Consider the following 22,188-nt stretch of genomic DNA (forward strand, 5'->3'; position numbering starts at 1 on the left):
GCTGCGGCCCCAGGCAGTCAAGGGGCCAGACCCCTGTGCTCCTGCCTAGTCTTTCTCTGGCATGCAACCCCCTTCCAGCTGTCCCAGATTAAAGCCAGGTCCTCATCAAACACAGCATGCTGCATGTGCTGCGGGTCGCAGTCCCAGGGAGGAGCGGAGCTCCCCTGGGAAGGCGAGTGGCTCCCCTAGAACAGCCTGGACCTCCAGAGCCTGCCACCACAGCAACACCGTGTGTCCTGTGGTTGTCTCCTCAAAAGGCACACTGAGAAGACCTAATGTGCCATCTGTCACCCAGTCTGGGCAGTTCTTTGTTCCAACTACAATAAACAGGGACCTCAGGGGCTTTCCCGCCAGTGCGGGGGTCGATGAACATTGCTGACACTCACCGAGAGGAGTCACCAGACCAGAAACCCTTGTAAATCCTTTATTTTGAGTGGAACACATGATGTTTAGCTTATTCCATGTACCATACATTTACCGCCAGGAACGACTGTGACCCCGGGGCCCAGGTCTCACAGAGCTCACACCCCAGTGCAGGAGTCTGGGCCCATGTCCTGTGGAGCCCCCAGGGGATGGGCATGGCCCTGCACCCCAGCAGAGCCAGAAGACGGTTGCAGGGACTGCAGCCTGCCTGACGCACAGGAGGTGGTGTGCGTCTTCCATACTGCTCAGCTGCAAACGGCTCACAGCCGTGACGTATCCACTGGGGCTCAGAACACAGTTGCCACACAAACACTCAGCACCACACGACGGAGACGACGTCACTCACACAGCACAGCCATAAATATTATAAGCAGTTCACGCTCACATTCAGACCTCCTCTGTAAGGCTGGGGCGCAGGAGAGGTATTTCCCCCAGCCCCTCTTCCTATTCAAAGGGCCAACTCTGTCAGTTAGCTCCGAGCCATCTAAGAACCTGAAAAAACAGACCTCTGGGTGACCTCACACATCCACATCCAAGGAGGCGGCAAACACATTCATATCTGCCAGACCCCCTGCCCCAGAGGGCATGGTGGTTGCACTTGGCCCACCCTGAGAGCAGCCAGAACGGCCTGTACAACCTCCCCGCCGAGTCTCTTGGGACAAGGTGAAGGTCTGCCCTGGGGAGGAGGGACCAGACAGGGGCAGGGAGATAAAATAAGACTCCTCTCAAAGAGACACATATTGTAACCACACCAACCCTGCAGACAGGGACAGGTCAGGGATGGCGTGGCTGGATCACCCCGGCCTTGGCATGCATCCTTTGCCCTGTCTGGTTCACTGTCCACGTGGAGCCAAGGCAGGAGGCACTGGGCCTGGGTCACGCTGCAGCCCTCTGTCTGTCCAGGGGCAGGTCTGCAATGCCAAAGGGAGAAGGGTAGCAGCCTAAGCACTGGCTTCCTCCCAACATTTCAAGGGGTTCCACAAAGGTCTATTCTCACGAAGGTCTGTTCCCATGGAGACGGAGCTGTTTCTGTGAGGATGGCAGGGGTGGCTTGGCCGCTACAAAGCTGGACTCTTCTGTCTGCTCAGGGAGTCGATGTAATGAAAAATGGCCCCCAGAGCCCAGCTGGTCTCAACATTGTTGATTTTCCGAGTCAGCTTGAAAACACAAAGGGATGGGCAGAGTGGGCATGGTTGGGAGGCTAGAAGCAGTGCCCCCAGCCCTCAGGCCATAGAGGGGCACCCTAGAGACAGTCCTTACCTTTAGCACTTTGTTCTCGGGGAAGCCAAACTCTTGGAGCAGGAGGCTGATGTAGGTAAGGTCCATGCACAGAAAGGGGTTGCCCTGCGGCTGGGTCTCTGCCGTCCGGCACACTGGGGGCGAGAGAGAGCTTTCCCAATCAGATTCCAGGTGGTTCACTCCCAGGCAGGGGCAGGAGGGGGAGGGGGCCGGGGAGACTGGCTCTACCCACTCCAGGTGCCCACTCTGTGCTAGGCTCTGTGCTGGTCCCAGGTCCTCACTGGTTCTCACTGGTTTAGACAAGATTACAGCCTAGAGCAGGAAGATGATTCAACAAGAGTACACCAAAAGGTAGGGTCTCAAGGCCAACCAGTCTCCACTGGGCTCGGCCTCCAAGACCAAGAAGGACTTGTATCTTGTTTTGGTGTCATGAACCAAAGGCCACAATCTGTACCGGAGACTCTGGGCACCTCTCCCAGGTGTGAATCTGGGCTTTCTGGGGAACGTAAACACCAACAAAGCTGTCTCAGAACATTCTCCTCTTATTCTTGAGGCAGCCTTCCCAAAATTCTGCTCAGAACCTTCTCCTGTTGACGAGTCATGGCCATCAGGTGTCCATGGGATAAACCAGTAAGCAACAAGAAAGCTTAAAGAAAAAAAGCCACCTGGGGGGAGGGGAGGGAGAAAGGACTTTCTCCAGAGAAACACATTTACAGCCAGTCTTCACTTCATACCCCGCCTGCTGGATTGTGATGGACAAAGGAGAGGAAGGGGGCAGCCACCTGCAAATCCAAGGGGAAGAGCTCCTCACCCCCCCCACACACTGCGTCTGCTGTGACAACTGTGAATTTGCTGGGACACTTTCAGAGGAAATCCCTGTAACGATCACCTGAGCTACAGTGAAGAGGTGTCAGAAAAAGTGAAATCCAGGGAGCCCGTTCCTAACAACCCTAGGACTAGAAATATGCACTTCAGAGTTGGGGACACTGAGGCTCCCCCTCCCCCTGCTGCGGTCACATAGGACGTGGTGGACCTGTGGTCTGGGCCCAGCACAGTGACCCCAAGTACCCTCTCATACCTCTGAACACTCATCTGGCTGGCTGAATCAGGAACCAAACCTGGGAGCTCCCAGTACTGCCTCACAAATACCAAGCTGCCTGCCTCACGGTGGGACAGGGTCCCTACCTCCCACCCTGGCCCTTCTCACCCAGGCAGTGCAACCGCTACTCACCATACTTGGCTGCGATATCAAAGTCTCCTACGACGAGGCTGCCTCCCTTCTCCACATCTGTGGACAAGACCAAGCACCCGGTCTGCACTAGCATCCCTGGAGCAGGCAATGCCACCAATGCCCTGAGGCTGGCACTCAAGAGAGGATGACATGGGGCGGCACGTCGAGGCTGGCTGCAAGCCTGGGCATAAGCAGGGCAGTGGCCCCACATGCACTGGTCATGTGTCTGAGGTGACGTGGCTGGGGATGGGCAAGTGTCCCATGCTGGACCACGTGGGGATACTAGCAGTCATGGGTCTTCGAGGGTCCCTTGCAGGAAGGTCGCCAGGAGCCCTGGACCCTACAGACTGAGCAATCTCTTCGTTTTAAGTTCAAAAAACAAAGCACAGAATTGGACATGTTTTCTCGAGCTGTGGCCCTGAGTTCAGCAGTGGTATTCTGGTATCAAGTTTCTGAATGCAGAAAAAATATTCTATAAAAAAAAGCCAAGAAGTGGTTTGTTGGGTCTTAGATCAAATGGGTGGAGCCTTTACAGGGCTCTTCAGAAGAGAGTGGCCCTAGGCCTCTGTGACATTTCCAGGGAAGGAGGCATGAAAGCTGTGTCCCCCAACTCTCAAGAATGGCAACTGTTTCTTCAATGCACCCCAAAACCTCTACATTTGATAGAGAGTTCTCGAGCTGTCCCACACATTTATGCTTCGTAGGAGGCAGCTGCTTAGTGCACTGACTTTTCCTTGACTTTGGGCATTTGCTCAGTCAGCAAATGTCATTGTTGAAGATGGATTCCATTTCTGAAAACAGACCCAAGCAGCTCTTTCAGAGCCATGTGTGACCACAAAAGGGAGTTGGAAGAGCTTTCTGAACAGCCCAGCATCTCCTAACGTCAGTCTGGGACGATGTCGGTCCCCTAGGGGAAGGGCAACCCAAAGCCAGGGTGAAGGGCCCCAAACTGATGAGGTGATACTGGGGAGAGGGTCTCTTCGAGCTAGACTGAAAGGGTGGAGCCCCCAGCACACTGTCGGGCCGGGTTTGTGTGTAGTAGACCCTGAGCATTGTGATGTCCGCAGCTGGTGGCACAGTCGGGAGAGTACAGATCAACGAACCACTGCTCCAGCTATGGGTAGCCCGCAGGGGCCCTCGGGCCTAGCAGGCCAAGTAGCTATGGGGCCAGCTACTGGGAGGAACCCCAGGGACCTTGCTCTGTGCCAGAGAGACCTGGGCCTAAGCAAGGGGTGAAGAGGTCACCTTCCACCTCTACCCACCCCCCCGCCCCCCTGGCTGGATGTGTTGTACACTGGGCCTGGGCAGCAGGTGGCTCAGTGGGCCTTGAGACACCACGGTGCCCATAAGCTCCGGAGGGTGGTCTGTGGAGTACGCGGACCCCTCCCCATGGCAGCCTGGGTGCCATATGGGAAAAGATGGCCACGTGACCACGTCATAAAGGGCTCCCTCAGCCAGAGACCTGAGGCCAGGCAGGAACGACTAAGGGTCGGTTACATAGGTGAGTCAGATCTGCCTTAGAGCAGAACAACCTGACAGCAAGTAACCGTTCCTGTACTGACAATGTAACTTTATTAAGTGGCTCAAAGACCCGATTTATTTATAAAGGGGGGCTTATTACTTCCTCCAAGGACGACAAGACACCTGCCCTCTGGTCTACTTCTGTTACTGTGAGAGTGACTGGCAACATGATTACTCTCTGCTGCGGGCCCTCTGCCCAGAGAATCTACACCTCAGCCCCACCCTTACCTATGAGGCCAACATTTGCTGCAAGGTCGTAATAGTAGGAAAAAGCATAAAAATCCACGTCCTTCACTTCTTCCGTTCTGTGCACTTTGTTTCGAAGGATTTCCGATACTCGGCTGGCACACAGCTTGTGGAGGTTCACTGCTGGGGCAAAAGAAAAGCACAAAGACAATGGTTAGGGGGCTCAGCACCTGGTCCACACAGACCTCGACCTGGAGGGTGAGGCAGGACAAGAAGCCTGCACAGCAGCCACCCCGAGTCCGGGTGCTCATCAACACCACACACGCCAATAGCAACCTTTCAGAAGCCATGGCACCGGTGGGCCCAAGTCAAGGGAGAGAAACCCAGTGTGAAGACGGCTAGAGATGGCATGGCCTCAACCCCGGAGGACACCAGCCTCCAGCGGGGCACAGGTAGCTGTCCTGACGTAGCCCAGTGGGTTCAGGTTCACACTGCTTACTTTCCGCCGGCCCTTGCTGAGGTCTAAACATGCAGGGCCTTACTAGGTCCCATCAGCCACTTCGGAGGTGAGGCCTGGCCTGCAACCTCCTTATTCACACATGAGGAAACAGAGGCCTAACAGATAGCTTGTCAAGCTCACATGGCTGAGATCATTAAACCCTTGCTTGGAAGAATGACAACAGAGAGCCCCAGAGGTAAACAGATGTAGATATCCTACGACCCACCCCTAGACTTGGCTTCCCATCTCCACCAGCACACCTGCCCATGGCCTCAAGGCAGCTCCAGCCAGTTCTCCCCGAGCCCTTGCCTGTTGGGCCTCATTTCTCCCCACTCTCCCTTGTCAGGACAGCCACACACCCTCCTTCTCGCTCCTTAAACACAGCAGCCACTCCAGGGCCTTTGCACGTGCCGCTCCTCCGGCCTGGAGAAGTGCTGCTTTAGATCCGTGTGGCTCATTCCCCATCTCTTCATGTCTTGGCTCAAACACCATCCCACGCAGCCTTCCCTGGCCATCATATTTAAAACTGCAATCTTCCCCTCAGCCCTCCTCCCCCTTCTGTTTTTTCCCTCGAGTTACTTTCTCATGTGTTTTAACAACTCCTCTCACTGAAGTGTCAGTTGTGTGCCAGTGGCTGCTGCAGGGCCTGACGCCTATCAAGTGCTGAGTGGCTGGCTGAGTCACAGTGACCTCCACGGTCAACAGATAATAAGAAACAAATATTTGCTTTGTTCCTGGTTCTGGACACAGAGCTTCCAAAACCCTCGGGATTTCCTGAGTGATGGGGATGAGATGAGCATCTTCCGTTATTCAGGATAAGCCCCTTTTTCAAGCATACCTGAGTTTATGTGAATGAGGGGACTCTTGTCGGTGGGTCCCCAGGTGGCTTCAGGATGGACGCTAGTTGTCAGAGGAGGCAACCATGTGATTAGAGGGTTGGAACCTTCAGCCCTACTCTCCAACCTCAGGGAGGGTAGGGGTTGGGGATTGAGTTAAATCAGCAGCCAATGACTTCATTAATTAACGTCTGCATAGTGAAGCTTCCCAGAACCCTAAAGGATGGGTTCAATGAGCCTCCTGGGTGGTGAGCACATACAGGGGCTGGGAAGTGGTGATCCTAGCCTGTGGAGGCTCCGCACCCCTTCCCCAACACCTTGCTCTATGCGTCTCTTCCGTTCGGCTGTTCCAGAGTTGTATCTTTTATAATAAAATAGTGATAGTAAGTAAAGTGCCTTCCTGAGTTCTGTGAGCTCTTCTGGCAAATTATTTGGGGGCGGTTTGTGGGAACCCTCAATCTGTAGTCAGCTGGTCAGAATTCTATAGGAGGCCTAGGACTTGCTATTTGCATCTGAAGTGGAGGGTGGGTGGGGGCAGCCTTGTGGGACTGAGCCCTTAACCTCTGTGGTCTACATTAACTCCAGGGAGAGTCTGAATAGAATTATTCATGGATGGAGAATTGGCTGGTGTGGGGAAAACCCCCACACATTTGGTGCCAGAAATGTGAGTAGAAATAGCTCTGTTACCAAAGGCAGACAAACTTCTTGCCCACGTGTCCAGAGTGGAAACAATATTTCAGTGTTTCTATTAGTACAACCTAAAGGAGCACAGGGTAACAAAGACCACCCACGGGGTACGAGAGGGGCCAGGCTGGTGGGACAGCACACCCACTGTCACGGGCCGGGGGCTACGGAGCCCAGAGCAGCCTCTCCTGTGCACACCAGGCAGTGTGAGGTGACGGGTAATTCCACTAAAGGAGAAGCTGTTTCTCACTCAATTCAGAGACCCACTCACATTGCTACTGGGCCAACAGCCCCAGCTTGGCCGTTTGTCTTGGAGCAGCAGAATGCTCAGGTCCTTCCTCACTGGAGGCTTGTTGGGAAATGCAGTCTTTTGGAAGAAAGCATGTGGCAACAGACAAGGGAGCCTTGTGCAGAGAAACCCTGTGAGAGCCAGTGGCTCCCAGTGTGTTCTGGCAAGGGCCTCCTGCAGCCCTGACGATTCACAGCCCTACTTCCATTTCCTTGACAAGTATGGGCTTGTCTGTGAGGAGGTTTGGTGCCAGCCTTCCTGCTTCTCCGAGGTATTTGGAAGGTATGGGAGAGAGAGGGCAGGCTGCCGTTCTTAACCCTTACACACGACTGACAGACGAGAAGCCCACCGTACCTGCCTTCTGTCCTGAAATTCTGTATGTTATCTCAGCATGCTCCCACTCTCCTGTGAAACCTGGAGACAAACAAGGGCTGACCAACTCCTTTCCATGCTCAGCTGAAATAAACAGATAAAGAAGAAGAAAACCACATTACCACGGTAAGACTGGGATGCGGATTCTGCTGAGGGGAGGCCTGTACGCTACTGAAGGGGAGGTTTTTACTTCTTCCTTAACTACCTAAGAAAATTTAAGTAGGGGGTCTGGCCCAGAAAGAGTTATTATCAGAGGTTAAGTTTTTATCTAAATGACCACTGTATGGAAGGGCAAACATCTAATGACCAAACATCTGTTCTTCTTTTGTCCCGTGAATCACCCTCCTCCCCTTTAAAGCCCCCAGGCCCCTAGCCTACTCCTTAGCTCAAGATGACATACATAGCCTCAGTTGCCCAACTTGTCCTTTGGTGTCATTTTCTTCTGGGGCTCCCATACATATGCAAATGTATACACTGCTTTTCTCCTATTAATCTGCCTTATGTCGGTTTAATTAATAGACTAGCCAAAAGAACCTAGAAGGGCAGGACAAAAATCTTTCCTCCCCAATAGCTGGTGAGCCAGCCAGGAGAAACTTCATTGGCTTCATACTGCCTGTTCTGGGGCTGCGGCAGCTGCGAGAGCCTGAGAGCTCTGACAGGTGCAGCAGAAGGTAAGAATTCTTATCACATCAGGGTCCTGGATCTCTGCCTGCAGGGTCTAGTGGAAGGAAGTGGTGAGAATCTCCCCCGGCCCTTCTAAATTTAGATTAGCAGGAGAAAATATTTGTGGAACCAGTTCCTTGGGTATAGCGACTGGTAAAGATTTATTATGAGTACTCTTGACTCTTTTATTCATGCATTTCATCCCAGAGATGGTCACTGCTTTTTTTTTTTTTTTTTTTGTCTCTTGTCTGTTTTGTCATTCGTCATAAGAATGAAAACCACAGGGTAGAATGCAGGCCTAGGCCCCATAAGCCTGCTGTTCAAGCGGGACTCACAGACTGGTGAGTTCACAGCTCTCACCAGGCCAGTGTCTGTTTAGACAAATGTTGCTGCGAGTCAATGTGCACATGAGGTGAAGGCAGTTAGTTACTAAGGGACATCTTGGAAGCAAAGCCGCAAAACTGGTGGGCATGGGTTGAGAACTTAAAAGCTGTCAGAGCACTCCCTACCTAACCCAAAGACTCCTGCGTTGTGTTAGGGTGAGTTAGTCACACTACAGGCCGGGTTGATACTAGGTCACCTGTCAAACTCAAGAACATTTTCATACAAGGAACTCTGTAAAACACCTGGCAATCTCCAACCCAGCAGCACATCCCTCTTCGGTACAGTTTGGCTCTGAGACACCAAAGGCTCAGCTAAAACTGTTAACGTGTCTATGAGGGGTTTTCCTTTCATCCTGTTCATGTCTTGAGATCCTGTCTTCATGACCAGTGAGAATGTTCTCTCTGCACATATTACATGTGTCTTGGTGGCCAGTTGAGTAGCCCGGAGTTCTGAGACTTTAAGAAACGAGCAGCACTTTCTGTCCGAGTGTGCCAGCTCTCAGGAGAGTTTGTTACGGGGGTCCTGGTCCATAAGGGGTTTCTGTCATCTCGCCTTCACTGTTTTGTTAGTGCTGGAAAAGTCCCATTCTAGTAGTACCTGCCTGGTGTCACAGATTCACAGGTCTGTGACTAGAGGGGCCTCAGTTTTCACAGGAAACTAGAGAGCGTTTTCACTACACCATTCTGACTGCCTATAACAACAAAGGGCTTTACTTTCTTAGACTATTTCTGGGAGTAAACTTTCTGGATCTTATAAGGGCTGCATCTTTTGCACCCTCTTTTCGGACACGTCTTGTATTCATGGTTAAGCCATAAAAAGGCTTATTGGTTTGTGTCACTGTTGAGATTAATACAAGATCCTGCTCACCAATGGCCAGACAATGGATCTTTTGAATTGACAATATTTGAAAGAAAGAAAAATACTTTTGAGAGCTCTCATCCTAAGTAAGTGTCTTATTTATACCTATGGAAAAACCAAGTTAAAAAAAAATAGACACAAAGAGATATAACAGCTAAGCTTTAGGGACTCCTTTAGTAAGATGGGGAAGGGGGAGAAGAGAAATTAGACTTAGAAGAAAAATTAAAGTCCCCATCCAACATAAATTTCCCTTCTTAAAATCTGGCCCTGTCTCCTCAGCAAATTCTCTTAACTCCCAAACTCCTCCACCTTCCCCAGAAAATCCCTTAAACACCCAGTTGCTTATTTTCGCTTCCCTTTTCCTGTAAGATTTAGAGAGCATTCTGGCCTCATCTCTAAGCCCAGGGTATACAGGTCACTCACGTAAATACTAAAAGCCAAAAAGCAAATTTAACAGAAGCACCCAAGGTAGATAATAAGGCTTACATAGAAGGCTCATTTTGCAGGGCTCCATAATCAGGCTCTGCCAGCTTCAGGCCTTCCTGGGCAATGGCCTTTGCAGCTATAGCCTAGGCCCCCACCCAATAATTCATAGTTTTAAAATTATCAAGCCCTTAAAAGCCTTGACTTTTAGAGGATCCTACCAAATTAAACTTTAAATTGAATTAAACAGGCTGATGTCCATCACAACCCCCCCTCTTGTTTGGCTGCTAAAGGGGTTCTTCCCATGAGTATGATTATATTGGAGTTATCAGACAAGCCAGACAGCCGCTGGAACCAGCACACACCCCGCCCCCACCTCCGGCGCAGAAAACAGACGACTAGCATTTCTCCTAGGCCTTCCTACAGATGATCAGCTGAAGGCTCATGTTAGGGGCTGACAGGCTTTTCTTCCTAAGGTAAAGGTCTAAGGTTGAAATGTGCACTCAGAAAGAAGGCCTTTGTTAAAATGTTTTATACAGACTTTACAAAGGCACACTCCATTAATCCCGGAAAACATCTGCTGTTTGTCCTGAGTGAAAAATGACAAGATATTTAAGAGTTTTTTAAATAGCTCTGTGGTTGGAGACTGTCCAGACTGGAAGCTGATATTCAAAACCTGATAGGATTTTTTAGGTCTCCTCCCGTAAGCTAAAATGAAACTATGTACCCAGGGAAAGAAAAAAGCCTCTGTAAAAGGCTTTGCTAAAACATTCCAAAGCTCTCTGATATAAAAACATATTGAAGATAATGTGGTTGGATGGGTGGATCAACCTATGATGTCATTTAGGCTGCAAGCCTATTCTTTACAGAATTGACAGCAACTGTACTCGTCTTACAAATCTTTGCAAAACTAAAAACACAGCTCTAGAGGCCGCTCAAAGTTCACCTGTTCCAATGCCCCCTCCCGCCCTGCCCCAATTTATCTTAAAAGACCTGTAACTTGCATTTTTCCTTGTGCCTTTGAGATTTAAAAGTTAAAGTACAAAATTCAGGGAGGTAATTCTTATCAGAAGAAAAACAAAAGAGGGATTGTCACTTGGAACTTGGGCTCATGGGAAATTTTAAGTGCATGGAAGCTGTGAGGTCTCAGTTTGCATCTATATGTTTCTGTATTTTACATATCTCTGCTGAAGTTGGGTGTCATCTTTTAGGTCAACATCATTAATTTGTAAAAAAGCTCTACTTAATTGATTTAAAGAAATTAAGTGCTTATATAAATTGAATTCTCAGAAATGCAATAAAAAAGGGACCCCTGCCAGGCTCAGTTGGTGGAGTCTGTGACTCTTGATCTTGGGGTCATGGGTTCGAGTCCTACGTTGGGTGTACGGTTTACTTAAAAAAAAATTAAAAAATAAAATCTTTAAAAAAAAAGAAACCCAAATGGTTTTCAAGTTCATGTGATCTAGTATTAATGTGTAGTAAATAAAAACTAGTTTAAGTTTGTTAAGACAGGCGTGTCTTCAGAAGTTATCAGTATGAAATATAATACTTTTATTCTACCTCAGTTTACTAAAGGTCAAATGAGTTCATGCTATCTCTTACAAAAATTTGTCAGCAGAGGTTGGAGTTAAGATGGCGGAGGAGTAGGGGACCCCTTTTTCAGCCGGTTCCCTGAGTCGAGTTGGATAGGTACCAGACCAGCCTGAACATCCACGGAATCAGCCTGAGACGCAGGAAGATACATCTGGATCTCTACAAATGAACATCTCCAGTGCTGAGTATTGAGGTACGACGCGGAGAGCAGGGGAGCCATGAAACCACGCACAGATATCGGAAGATAAACCGAAGGGGGAGGAAGCCGCCGCGTTTGGGCGCCAGGAAGCGGTAGCCACCTGCACGGGGGAGCGGGTGGACTTGTGGACAGGCACCCGCGAGAGAGCGGACTGAGACCGTGAGCCGGGGAGCGAACGCCACCAGACTGAAACAGAGCTCCAACCCGGGCGCCTGGGTGGCGCAGTCATTGAGCGCCTGCCTTCGGCTTAGGGCGTGATCCCGGCGTTCCGGAAAGGAGTCCCTCATCGGGCTCCTCCGCTGGGAGCCTGCTTCTTCCTCTCCCACTCCCCTGCTTCTGTTCCCTCTCTCGCTGGTTGGCTGCCACATAAATAAATAAATAAAATCTTTAAAGAAGAAGCCCACATCCCTAAGATCCCTATAAAACAAGGGGCACGGCCTGGGACCCAGTCAATAATTTGGGCTCTGGAAACCCCGCAACCTCTCTTCATCAGAATGACAAGAAGGAGAAGCCCCCCCCAGCAAAGAAAAGACAGTGATTCTGTGGCCTCTGCCACAGAAATAATGGATATGGATGTAACCAAATTATCAGAAATGGAATTCAGAGTAACGATGGTCAAAATGATGAGTAGAATTGAAAAAAGTATTAACGAAAAGGTTACTGAGAATATAGAATCCCTAAGGACAGAAATGAGAGCGAATCTGACAGAAATTAAAAATTCTATGAGCCAAATGCAGGCAAAACTAGAGGCTCTGACGGCCAGGGTCACTGAAGCAGAGGAAAGGGTTAGTGAATTGGAGGATGGGTTAATAGAGGAAAAAATGAAAATAGAAGATGGTCTTAAAAAAATCCAAGCCCACGAATGTAGGTTACGGGAGATTACTGACTCAATGAAACGTTCCAATGTCAGAATCATCGGCATCCCCGAGGGGGTGGAGAAAAACAGAGGTCTAGAAGAGATATTTGAACAAATTGTAGCTGAAAACTTCCCTAATCTAGCAAGGGAAACAAACATTCGTGTCCAAGAGGCAGAGAGAACCCCTCCCAAGATCAACCATGACAAACCTACGCCACATCACATCATAGTGCAGATCGCAAATATTAGATCCAAGGATACACTATTGAAAGCGGCCAGGGCAAAGAAATTTCTCACGTACCAAGGCAAAGTCATCAGACTTACGTCAGACCTGTCTACACAGACCAGGAATGAGAGAAAGGGTTAGGGGGGCATTTTTAAAGCTCTTTCAGAGAAAAACATGCAGCCAAGGATCCTTTATCCAGCAAGGCTGTCATTCAGAATTGATGGGGAAATAAAGACCTTCCAGAATCGCCAGTCATTGACCAATTTCATAACCATGGAACCAGCCCTACAGGAGATATTAAGGGGGGTTCTATAAAAGTAAAAAGGCCCCAAGAGTGATACAGAACAGAAAGTCACAGCCAATACAAACAAAGACTTTACTGGCAACATGGCAACATTAAAATCATATCTCTCAGTAATCAGTCTTAATGTAAATGGTTTGAACCATCCCATAAAACGCCACAGGGTTGCAGATTGGATAAAAAGAAATGACCCATCCATTTGCTGTCTACAAGAGACTCATTTCGAACCCAAAGATGCATTCAGACTGAGAGTAAGGGGATGGAGTACCATCTTTCACGCAAATGGACCTCAAAAGAAAGCTGGGGTAGCAATTCTCATATCAGATAAATTGGATTTTAAACTACAGACTATAGTTAGAGATGCAGAAGGGCACTATATTATTCTTAAGGGAAGTATTCAACAAGTGGATATGACAATTATAAATATATATGCCCCCAACAGGGGAGCAGCAAGATACACAAGCCAACTCTTAACCAGAATAAAGAGACATATAAATAAAAATACATTAATAGTAGGGGACCTCAACACTCCACTCTCAGAAATAGACAGAACACCCTGGCAAAAACTAAGCAAAGAATCAAAGGCTTTGAATGCCATACTCGACGAGTTGGACCTCATAGATATATATAGAACACTACACCCCAGAACCAAAGAATACTCATTCTATTCTAATGCCCATGGAACATTCTCAAGAATAGACCATGTTCTGGGACACAAAACAGGTCTCAACCGATACCAAAAGATTGAAATTATCCCCTGCATATTCTCAGACCACAACGCTCTGAAATTGGAACTCAACCACAAGGAAAAATTTGGAAGAAACTCAAACACTTGGAGACTAAGAACCATCCTGCTCAGGAATGACTCGATAAACCAGGAAATCAAAAATCAAATTAAACAATTTATGGAGACCAATGAGAATGAAAATACAACAGTCCAAAACCTATGGGATACTGCAAAGGCAGTCCTAAGGGGGAAATACATAGCCATCCAAGCCTCACTCAAAAGAATAGAAAAATCTAAAATGCAGTTTTTATATTCTCACCTCAAGAAGCTGGAACAGCAACAGAGGGACAGGCCTAATCCACGCACGAGGAAGCAGTTGACCAAAATTAGAGCTGAAATCAATCAAGCAGAAACCAGAAGTACAGTAGAGCAGATCAACAGGACTAGAAGCTGGTTCTTTGAGAGAATCAATAAAATTGACAGACCACTGGCAAGACTTATCCAAAAGAAAAGAGAAAGGACCCAGATTATTAAAATTATGAATGAAAAAGGAGAGGTCACGACGAACACCATTGAAATTGGAAGGATTATTAGAAATTTTTATCAACAGCTATATGCCAATAAACTAAGCAATCTGGAAGAGATGGAATCCTTCCTGGAAACCTATAAACTACCAAGATTGAAACCGGAAGAAATTGATTCCTTAAACAGGCCAATTAATTATGAAGAAATTGAGTCAGTGATAAACAACCTTCCAAATAACAAAACTCCAGGCCCGGACGGTTTTCCTGGGGAATTCTACCAAACATTCAAAGAAGAAATAATACCTATTCTCCTAAAGCTATTTCAAAAAATAGAAACAGAAGGAAAGCTACCAAACTCATTCTATGAGGCCAATATTACCTTGATCCCCAAACCAGGCAAAGACCCCCTCAAAAAGGAGAATTACAGACCGATTTCCCTAATGAATATGGACGCCAAAATCCTCAACAAGATACTTGCTAATAGAATCCAACAGTACATTAAAAGGATTATCCATCACGATCAAGTGGGATTCATACCTGGGATGCAAGCGTGGTTCAATATTCGCAAATCAATCAGCGTGATACATCATATCAACAAGAAAAGACTCAGGAACCATATGATCCTCTCAATCGATGCCGAAAAAGCATTTGACAAAATACAGCATCCTTTCCTGATTAAAACCCTTCAGAGTGTAGGAATAGAAGGTACATTTCTCAATCTCATAAAAGCCATCTATGAAAAGCCTACTGCAAATATTATTCTCAATGGGGAAAAGCTGGAAGCCTTTCCCTTAAGATCAGGAACACGACAAGGATGCCCACTCTCGCCACTATTATTCAACATAGTACTAGAAGTCCTTGCAACAGCAATCAGACGACAAAAAGGGATCAAAGGTATTCAAATTGGCAAAGAAGAAGTCAAAATGTCTCTCTTTGCAGATGACATGATACTCTATATGGAAAACCCAAAAGAAGCCACTCCCAAACTATTAGAAGTTATAGAGCAATTCAGTAACGTGGCAGGATACAAAATAAATGCTCAGAAATCAGTTGCATTTCTATACACGAATAACGAGACCGAAGAAAGAGAAATTAGGGAATCCATCCCATTTACAATAGCACCAAAAACCATACGTTACCTTGGAATTAACTTAACCAGAGACGTAAAGGACCTATATTCTAGAAACTATAAATCACTCTTGAAAGACATTGAGGAAGACATAAAAAGATGGAAAGATATTCCATGCTCATGAATCGGAAGAATTAACATAGTTAAAATGTCCATGCTACCCAGAGCAATCTACACTTTCAATGCTATCCCGATCAAAATACCAAGGACATTTTTCAAAGAACTGGAACAAACAGTCCTTAAATTTGTATGGAAACAGAAAAGGCCCCGAATCTCCAAGGAACTGTTGAAAAGGAAAAACAAAGCTGGGGGCATCACAATGCCGGATTTCGAGCTGTACTACAAAGCTGTGATCACAAAGACAGCATGGTACTGGCACAAAAACAGACACATAGACCAATGGAACAGAATAGAGAGCCCAGAAATGGACCCTCGGCTCTTTGGGCAACTAATATTTGATAAAGCAGGAAAAAACATCCGGTGGGAAAAAGACAGTCTCTTCAATAAATGGTGCTGGGAAAATTGGACAGCTACATGCAAAAGAATGAAACTTGACCACTATCTCACACCATACACAAAAATAAACTCCAAATGGATGAAAGACCTCGATGTGAGACAGGAATCCATCAAAATTCTAGAGGAGAACATAGGCAGCAACCTCTACGACATTGGCCAAAGCAACCTTTTTCATGACACATCCCCAAAGGCAAGAGAAACAAAAGATAAAATGAATTTATGGGACTTCATCAAGATTAAAAGTTTCTGCACAGCCAAGGAAACAGTCAGAAAAACTAAGAGGCAGCCCACGGAATGGGAGAATATATTTGCAAATGACACTACAGATAAAGGACTGGTATCCAAGATCTACAAAGAACTTCTCAAACTCAATACACGAGAAACAAATAAACAAATCAAAAAATGGGCAGAAGATATGAACAGACACTTTTCCAATGAAGACATACAAATGGCTAACAGACACATGAAAAAATGTTCAAAATCATTAGCCATCAGGGAAATTCAAATCAAAACCACACTGAGATACCACCTTATGCCAGTTAGAATGGCAAAAATAGACAAGGCAAGAAACAACAATTGTTGGAGAGGATGTGGAGAAAGGGGATCCCTCCTACATTGTTGGTGGGAATGCAAGTTGGTACAGCCACTCTGGAAAACAGTGTGGAGGTCCCTTAAAAAGTTAAAAATTGAGCTACCCTATAGAGCCATTGCACTACTGGGTATTTACCCCAAAGATACAGACATAGTGAAGAGAAGGGCCACATGCACCCCAATGTTCATAGCAGCATTGTCCACAATAGCTAAATTGTGGAAGGAGCCGAGATGCCCTTCAACAGATGACTGGATTAAGAAGTTGTGGTCCATATATACACTGGAATATTACTCAGCTATCAGAAAGATCGACTTCTCAACATTTGCTGCAACATGGATGGCACTGGAGGAGATAATGCTAAGTGAAATAAGTCAAGCAGAGAAAGACAATTATATGGTTTCTCTAATCTATGGAACATAAGAACTAGGAAGATCGGTAGGAGAAGAAAGGGATAAAGAAGGGGGGTAATCAGAAGGGGGAATGAAGCATGAGAGACTATGGACTCTGAGAAACAAACTGAGGGCTTCAGAGGGGAGGGGGTGGGGGAATGGGATAGGCTGGTGATGGATAGTAAGGAGGGCACGTATTGCATGGTGCACTGGGTGTTATATGCAACTAATGAATCATCGAACTTTATATCAGAAACCAGGGATGTACTGTACAGTGACTAACATAATATAATAAAAAAAATTAAAAAAAATTTGTCAGCAAGAAACAGTTTGGGATGATGGCTGACTTTGTCTAGTGTCTCATGAAGCAGTCTAAACACAGTTGTTAAGAACAATTAAATAAAATTTTTAGGTGAACTTTTAACACTAAGTATGTTTTATGGTATGTGTACTTAAAAATTAGTTTCCCAAATCTTTCAGATAAGCTGAAGCTTTAAACTTTTGCTAAATGATGAATTAAGTTAAATTCACTGAATATCCAGACGAAATAAATAAGATAAAACACCAAACATAGGTTTATACACTTTTAACTGCTGAACAAAGATTTATACACTATTACTTCCTTTTACAGAAGAACTAAAAGGCATTTGGGTCATGAGTAAGCATATGTCTCTAGAAATTATTATACGTATTCATAAGTTTGCCATTCCAAACAATGCTGGTATGACAGTTCACTACTGCTTACTTCTTAGTCAAGGGTTCTAAGGGTTAATTCTAACTAATATATGTAACTAAAATTACTAGAAATAATATAAGAGAAACAAGTCTGTATGCAAGGAAAGTAAGATGTGTTTTTGGTAAGAAGAGGTATGAGGTATGAAGGGGCATTTGTGTTAAGGGAAAACAAGGCAAAGTAAATCTGTGCCAAGTACAACTGGTTATTTCCAGACGGGAAACAAGAAGACAAAGACAGATTAAATGGAAAGCTAGAAATACAGAGACAGAAAATCTTACCTGGCGTGGTTGACTAAAACTGAATGAACTTAACAGTTATAAAATGAAGCTTTAAAATCCGTAGTGTACTTATACAAAACCAAAATTGAATGTTCTTTCACCCGCTGAAAGGATAATTTTTTGGGAGTGGCCTGCTCCTGATAAGGCTGTGAAAGGCTTTTTGTCACCTTCTAAGTAACCAGTCTTCAAAAAGCAGATTGTTTTATCAAAATAATTTCCGCGTTTTATCAGGTCTTTGATCCGCTTTGCTCACAACTACATAACGTTCTGTATTTGCCCTTAAAATCCTTTGTCACTTTGGTTAAACAGATAAGTAATGCTTCATAATGATCTGTGATCCTATTTAGTCAAGTGTCCAAATCTTGTGATATTTTTGACAAATTTCCAAAATCAAATGCTAAATTAATTTTTTTATGGCCTTAAACTCAGTTTGAGATTCTCAAGAGGGCCCCTAGAACATTTAAAAAAATATGCGCTCTCTCGTTACAAAAAATAAATGTTGGTACTGAGTTTATCTGGTATGTTAAATTACCTGGTAGGCATGTCAAACAAGTGATGATAAGCCTTCCTAGCTTCTACCATACAGGTAAATGTTATTAACATAAGTATCACAGAAATTGTATGAAATTCCTAAAATTTTGATATGCCCAGGTATAATGTTATCAGTCATAATTCTAGCTATTACCTTAAAATACTGCTTACCACAGAAATAACCAGACTTGTCAATTCTGCTACAATGATCTCTCATCAGATCTTTTAACAATGGGCCTCTTAAGTCTTTTGTCACTGACAGTTACTGTATCACTCTGATGCTTTGTAAAAGCATTCCCGCAAAAGCACTTCCCTTCAAGGAGATTCAAGAAAAGGACTTTTAACAAGTGGACATGTCAAAAACTTGTCAGAAACCAGGAGGTTTCTGATAACCTTAAAGACCATAAAACTGGGCTAGGTAAGAATTTCCAGAACAAAAGGGAAAACTGGATTTAAGGGGAACAACTATTAATTATATGGAACTGAATAAACAGAGGAGGATTATAATTCTAATACGTTTTTGTTTGAAACCCTGCCTCTTCTTTTATGTTTCATTTTTCCAGATTTATACAGATATTTACAATTACTTTTTCTCTCTACCTAATCCTTCCACGTTTGGAAACAGTGACTACTATTATTTTCATGGCAATATGGTTATGTGCGTAAGTTCAGGAAGAATCTGTTCTCCTTCTGTCTCCAGGATACAACTGCAAACACTGGTTATATTACCAAGGCTTTGACTGGAATGTCATATTTGAGAAGGATGTGTGTAAATTCAGATATGACCAGACAGCTTTAAAGAACTAAGGGTGACTTTATGAAGCCAATGAAGTCCCTTGTAAAAATCAGCCTGGTACCTTGCTTGCAGGATTCCCAGCATCCTTACCAGGTGAGTAAACAAGGTTGTTTCCTGGCAGGCACAGGAACCCATAATATTTTGGGGATCTCTAGAAGAAAGCATTCACCCAAATCTAAAGGCATTGCAGGTGAAGTCTGATGGCCTGGACTTGACCTTCTAGCTTCAAGAGGTTTTTAAAAACTTCAATCTGAGATTCCTTATGAAAAGTTCTGGCAAAGAGGATTAAAAGAGCCTAAATGGTCAATCACTATTCTTGCTGCACTTATGCAAGTAATCAGACCAACTTTATTGACACTAGACTTAATCTGCAAACAAATTAGTCTTATTGTGGTTATCTTTGGTAGAAATGGGTTGACTGTAGAAAGAAAAATTACGTTTCAGTAGAAACCACATACACTTGTGGGTATTAGATTCTACTCCTGCTGTCTTTGAGGTTTTGTTTTCTGCCTGTAAGTTGGGACTGGATCCTCATTATTCTACCTTCCTCCGATATTTGGCTGTAACTCTTCAAATTAACATTTCCGGTTTTTCCTCTCACCCCTCTGACTTGGAATCACTGAGAATTAAAACTGCTCTCTTTTCAAAGCCATGCAACCTAGGCTGGATGCTTTGGTAACAACTTCAAAGCAATCACCACAACAGCTCGTGTACAGATAATCTTCATGCCTGCTGCTGTGTGGACCACTCAGAAAGATCACCAAAGACATTGAAACCGCAACAGGAAAACCTATCAGTTTGCCGCTGCCTGCTTTCACTCTGTCTGAAGGTGCTTCAAGCCAGACATCTAGAAATCTTGTCAACTGGCTGCCTTCAGAACACAGGAACTGGGATTATGATCTGCTCCAATCATTAACCACTATTTTTTATTTCCACAGAAATGCTTTTTATTAAATACCTGATTTCTTCCACCACAGGCCTAACTTTGGGAGCCCACCTGCAACACTGCCTCCTGAAATGAGACACAACTGTCTAACTGAACTCATTGACAACCGGGACTGAGAGCCTGGTTCAGTGAGATGGAGCAATCTAGCAGCTTGATTTCTGGACTGTGAAACTTCCTAGGGAAGAGGGAGTAAAATACATGACCCCGAAATATGCAACTTTGGCATGTGGACTATTTTGAGCTAACGACAATCTAGACCCAGCAGATTCAAGAAAAACTTTTATTTTTCTCTTAAATATCTAAAAGAATTTAGATAGGAGGTCTGGCCCAGAAAGAAAGCTGTTACCCGAGATGTTTTTAAGAATGACCTCTAGGAGGGCACGTATTGCATGGTGCACTGGGTGTTATACGCAAGTAATGAGTCATGGAACTTTACATCAAAAACCAGGGATGCACTGTATAGTGACTAATATAATAAAAAAAAAAAAAAAAAAAAAAAAAAAAAAAAAGAATGACCTCTGTATGCAAGGGCAAACATCTAATGACCAAACATCCGCTCTTCTTATTGCCCTGTGAATCACCCTCCTCCCCTTTAAAGACCCAGACCTCTATCCTATCCCTTAGTTCAGGACGGCACATAAGTCTCAATTGCCTGACCTATCCTTGTGTGTCATATTCTTATGGGGCTCCTGTACATACATAATTACATTTGTTTTTCTATTAATCTGTCTCATGTGAATTTAATTAATAGACAGGCCCAAAGAAGCTTGAAAGGCAGAAGAAAAGTTCTTCCTCCCCAATACTAGTAATGAAGGCACTGGAGGGCCAAAGGAACACTCTTCCTTTTTGCCAGATGAGACCTGACCTGTGGAAGCATTCCAGGTCAACTAGGGGAGGCAAGCCTTTCTCTATCACATAAGCTGCCACAAAGCCTCATGAGTTCTAGAAACATAGCCACACCTAGCTTACATGCACTGAGGGGCGTCAGGGTTCCAGGCATCGGGCCAAGTGCTGTTCAGTCCACTGTCACAACCACCCTCATAGAAGGGGAGCCAACACCACCCGATTTTATAGATGAATGAGGTTGCAAGTAAGCCTGGCAGGGCCATGTATCTGTGCTGCCCCACAACACAAAATCTGGGGCCCCACAAATAACAAAGGAAGTGTGGTGGTTGGCCTCCAAGGCTGGCTCCACAATGCCACCCTCAAGGATGTGCATGCTGAGAAGTGAGTCCCTATGCCTGCTCGTGATTCTCGCCTGCACCTGCTTTTACCAGCAGAATGTGCAGGATATGACGGCATGTGACTTCAGGGTAGTCTTCATTCCTGAGCTGCCAGGGAGAAGTGTGGGGGGAGGCTACGTGGGGGAGCACCGAGGTGTAACACATTCACCCAGCCACCCCAGCTGTCACCACACAAGACCCCAGGGATCCAGGAGAGCCACTGCCCAGCTCAAGCCTGTGCAATCACGAGATGCTGTAATAAAATGATGGCTACTTGCTTGTTTCAACAGTTAGTGTCTTTATTGTGTACCTGTTGTGCAACGACAGATAACACAATAGGGAGATGTTTCCTCTGGAGAAAGGAGCTGTCCACACCCTTCTTGGCAGTTGTTACAGCCCCATGTGCCCCAAGTAGGCACTTCATGCAGCTGATGGGTTTAAGGCTAGCCCTGGACACTTGGGTACCTGCCTTCTTCCTGATGGCTAAATAGGTGTTTTCTAGCCATAGAGTGAAAGCTGCAAGTATTTCTGAGACATGGAAATGTTTTTGGCTTGCAACAGAGGAATACCACAATGAGGTTAAACACCAGGATTTGAAATAAGACGTACGTGAAAAACAAAAATTCCAGTCAGAACAACCAGGCCCTTGGAGGAAGTGCAGAGAAGTGCTAGGCCTGTGGAGGGGAGCAGGTATGGGGCAAGGAAAGGCAGGGTTGAGGGAAGGGCATGTGGCTGGAGCATATGTGTGGGCTTACATGCACACATCTGGACCAGAGGCATGGGTCAAGGCCTTTGGGCCATGATCGATGTCATGAGGAAAGACAGGCCAATGCCAGCCTCAGAGCAGTGTTCCCCTACTCCCAAATTGGGACAGTGATCCCCTAAGACCTCCTAAGATTTCATGTACCCTGGTGGCCAGCTCTAGGCTTCTCCTCAGCCAGGCCAGTCAGGAAAGATCAGAGAAGGCCCGGGAGGAACATCCTGTCCTGACATAGGTTCCACCTCCACTTCAATGCCA

General features: G+C 45.8%; 1 protein-coding gene across 6 annotated transcripts in view; it reads right to left on the reverse strand.

The window, feature by feature from the left end:
* Window positions 1-410: 410 nt before the first annotated feature.
* ENTPD6 (ectonucleoside triphosphate diphosphohydrolase 6) overlaps window positions 411-22,188 on the reverse strand; it is a 47,763-nt gene continuing 25,985 nt past the window's right edge. For 4 of the 6 annotated variants that reach the window (XM_040620950.1, XM_040620952.1, XM_040620951.1 and 1 more), the window contains 5 exons: window positions 7,263-7,364; window positions 4,643-4,783; window positions 2,894-2,950; window positions 1,684-1,796; window positions 411-1,580 (listed from right to left, as the gene is read on the reverse strand). In XM_040620950.1, coding sequence (XP_040476884.1) covers window positions 1,482-1,580; window positions 1,684-1,796; window positions 2,894-2,950; window positions 4,643-4,783; window positions 7,263-7,364 — 512 coding nt within the window. In that variant the 3' untranslated portion in view covers window positions 411-1,481. The remainder of the gene's footprint in view (window positions 1,581-1,683; window positions 1,797-2,893; window positions 2,951-4,642; window positions 4,784-7,262; window positions 7,365-22,188) is intronic. The other 2 variants (XM_040620954.1, XM_040620956.1) reach the window with 2 other exon arrangements.

This window comes from Ursus maritimus, unplaced genomic scaffold (assembly GCF_017311325.1).
Source record: "Ursus maritimus isolate PB19 unplaced genomic scaffold, ASM1731132v1 scaffold_38, whole genome shotgun sequence".
Taxonomy (NCBI): Eukaryota; Metazoa; Chordata; class Mammalia; order Carnivora; family Ursidae; genus Ursus; species Ursus maritimus.